This window comes from Octopus bimaculoides, chromosome 21 (assembly GCF_001194135.2).
Source record: "Octopus bimaculoides isolate UCB-OBI-ISO-001 chromosome 21, ASM119413v2, whole genome shotgun sequence".
Classification (NCBI taxonomy): domain Eukaryota; kingdom Metazoa; phylum Mollusca; class Cephalopoda; order Octopoda; family Octopodidae; genus Octopus; species Octopus bimaculoides.
The window spans coordinates 13,194,203-13,196,733 of NC_069001.1; the positions used below are offsets into that span (position 1 = coordinate 13,194,203).

At 37.3% G+C, this 2,531-nt stretch overlaps 1 protein-coding gene across 1 annotated transcript in view; it reads right to left on the reverse strand.

Annotated features, from left to right (window-relative positions):
• Positions 1-396: 396 nt before the first annotated feature.
• LOC128250430 (annexin A11-like) overlaps positions 397-2,531 on the reverse strand; it is a 33,161-nt gene continuing 31,026 nt past the window's right edge. Inside the window, exon 3 of the mRNA XM_052975390.1 lies at positions 397-2,082. Coding sequence (XP_052831350.1) covers positions 1,963-2,082 — 120 coding nt within the window. The 3' untranslated portion in view covers positions 397-1,962. The remainder of the gene's footprint in view (positions 2,083-2,531) is intronic.

Below are 2,531 nucleotides of genomic sequence, written 5' to 3' on the forward strand. Positions count from 1 at the left end.
GTTGGAAAAAAAAGCTTTTTAACCACACAGCCATTCCCGAACCTACACACACACACACACACACACACACACAAATTTTGTCCAATCATGGCAGGGTGCACATGTGTTTGGAAAATCAAAATGGGGGTGTGAAACAAAAATGGTTGAAAAACACATAAGTAGAGGCTCCCTTGTTGACTATTGATGGTGGTGGTTATAGGTAACAGGGCTGATATCACACTGGTCCTTTGTCCAGTCCTCCATTTCAACTTGATATGCAACAGATCACTCATTAACCTTTCAGCATTCATATTATTTCTGTCAAATGTAATGCTTGTTTATTCACTTTTAATCATGTATGTAGCTTTGAGACTTTGATGAGGTAACAGTTAATTTTTAGAATAGTGTAGGATTGGTGTGAGAGGCCAGATCTGGACAATTTGAACATAAAACAGGTAGAATAATATTTTGGCCAGATGCAGCTGGTTTAAACACCAAAGTGTTAAACAGATGCAATCCTAATTAATTTGTTATGTAATAATGTCTTCCAGTTCAAGTAACCTGAAGTAGCTTGCAAGGCATTACTCAATATGCTAGAAATATGCAGCCAAACTTCCTTTAATTCACACACTCTGTGAGCTTAAAGAAGGAAGGGCACATTGCATAATGTGGTTTTGGTTGTACTTGCGTCTTTGAAAAAAAAAAAAATCATACAGGTTGGTCAGAGTTGGAAGGCTTTTGATCATAGGTTAGGTTTTGTTTAACCAGGACTGATCTGGAGCTAAATAACAATTTTTTTTTTGTGTGTGTGTGACATGGGACAAAATATCACATGACATTATGTTACAACAACATATGCTAAAACACACAGCCAATCACGTGTATGTATGTTGATGTGAGGCCAAGTTATATAATGTTATGTCACAACACATGTTAGAAAACAGAATCTGCTGATGCAACTAATCCTCTCTGTGTGTGTGTGTGTGTGTGTGTGTGTGTGTATGTGTGTGTGTGTGTGTGTGTGTGTGTGCATGTGTAAAGTTATTACTCATTACATACAGGTCGTAATGTTTCAGTCACAAAACAGTAATTCAGAGAAGATAAACCATATTCTAATCATATTGAATGTCAAGATGTAGAGATAGATTGCTGTGATTTGTAACATGGTATGTACCAGACCACAACCACAATAACTTGTAACATAATATGGTATGTATTAGGTCACAACAGTTTGTAACATGGTATGTTATCAGGTCATAATGACTTGTAATATGCCACTGTGTCACAGATCACTGACTCGTAACAGAAAATATTGCAACAAATCATAGTGACTTGCAATATAACATGGTCTGTAACTGATCATAGTGACTTGTGACTTGTAACATAATACAGTTTCTAGCAGACTGTGGTGAGCCGTAGTATATGTAACACATTGTAGCAACTAGTGACAGTTTAACAGATCCATTGCAACTTGAAACAATGTGGTGTGTATTGGATCATAGAGCTGTAACATGCCATTGTGTAACATCATAGTGACTTCTAACAGTATTATCGATTAGTGACTTGTAACAGGATACTGTATTTAGCAAATCATAGTGAATTGCAACATGACAAAGTTTGTAACAGATCATTGTGACCTGTATATGTAACATAGTGACTTGTATATGTAACAGCGTAACAGATTGTAATGACTTGTAACATAATTGTTCAATGTCTGAGGTGTTCTGTCACAGATCATTCTAAATGTTACACATTATAGTCACCATGTCACACAAAATAACATTCACAAGTTTAAATAACCAGACAAGGCAATGTAGTGATGTATGAGTACCAACAGAAGGGGGTAAAGAGAGAGAGAGGCAGACAGAGAGGGGGTAGGGCAAATAACAAAACAGCCACAAAGCTGTTATATGAGGTTCACTGATAACAAAACGGTAAAATGTCTTTGGGGACGAAGGATATGGGTCCAGGTTGTTGAGTGGATCAAAAAAGAAGGTATATGAATATAAAAAGGCAGAGCGGCAGAAAGATAACAAGTAGAATGGCCATGATTCGTCGTCGGCTGTGGTTTGGTACTTGCTGTGTTGTTTGTCCAGTTGGATCCTGAAACAGAAGACAAACCAGATCCAGTCAAAGACATATTCAGGGTGAAAACTTTTGATTTTTAACAAATACAGTAAACCCTCTCCTAATTGGCATCACTGGGAAATGGTGAATTACCTAATAACTGAATTTTTTTTGATAGCTGATGACTTTTAGAACCCTTTTGTTACTCTTTTACTTGTTTCAGTCATTTGACTGCGGTCATGCTGGAGCACTGCCTTTAGTCGAGCAAATCGACCCCAGGACTTATTCTTTGCAAGCCTAGTACTTATTCTATTAGTCTCTTTTGCCGAACCGCTAAGTTACGGGGACGTAAACACACCAGCATCAGTTGTCAAGCAATGTTGGGGAGACAAACACAGACACACAAACATACACACACACACACACATATATATATATATATACATATATACAACGGGCTTCTTTCAGTTTCCGTCTACTAAATC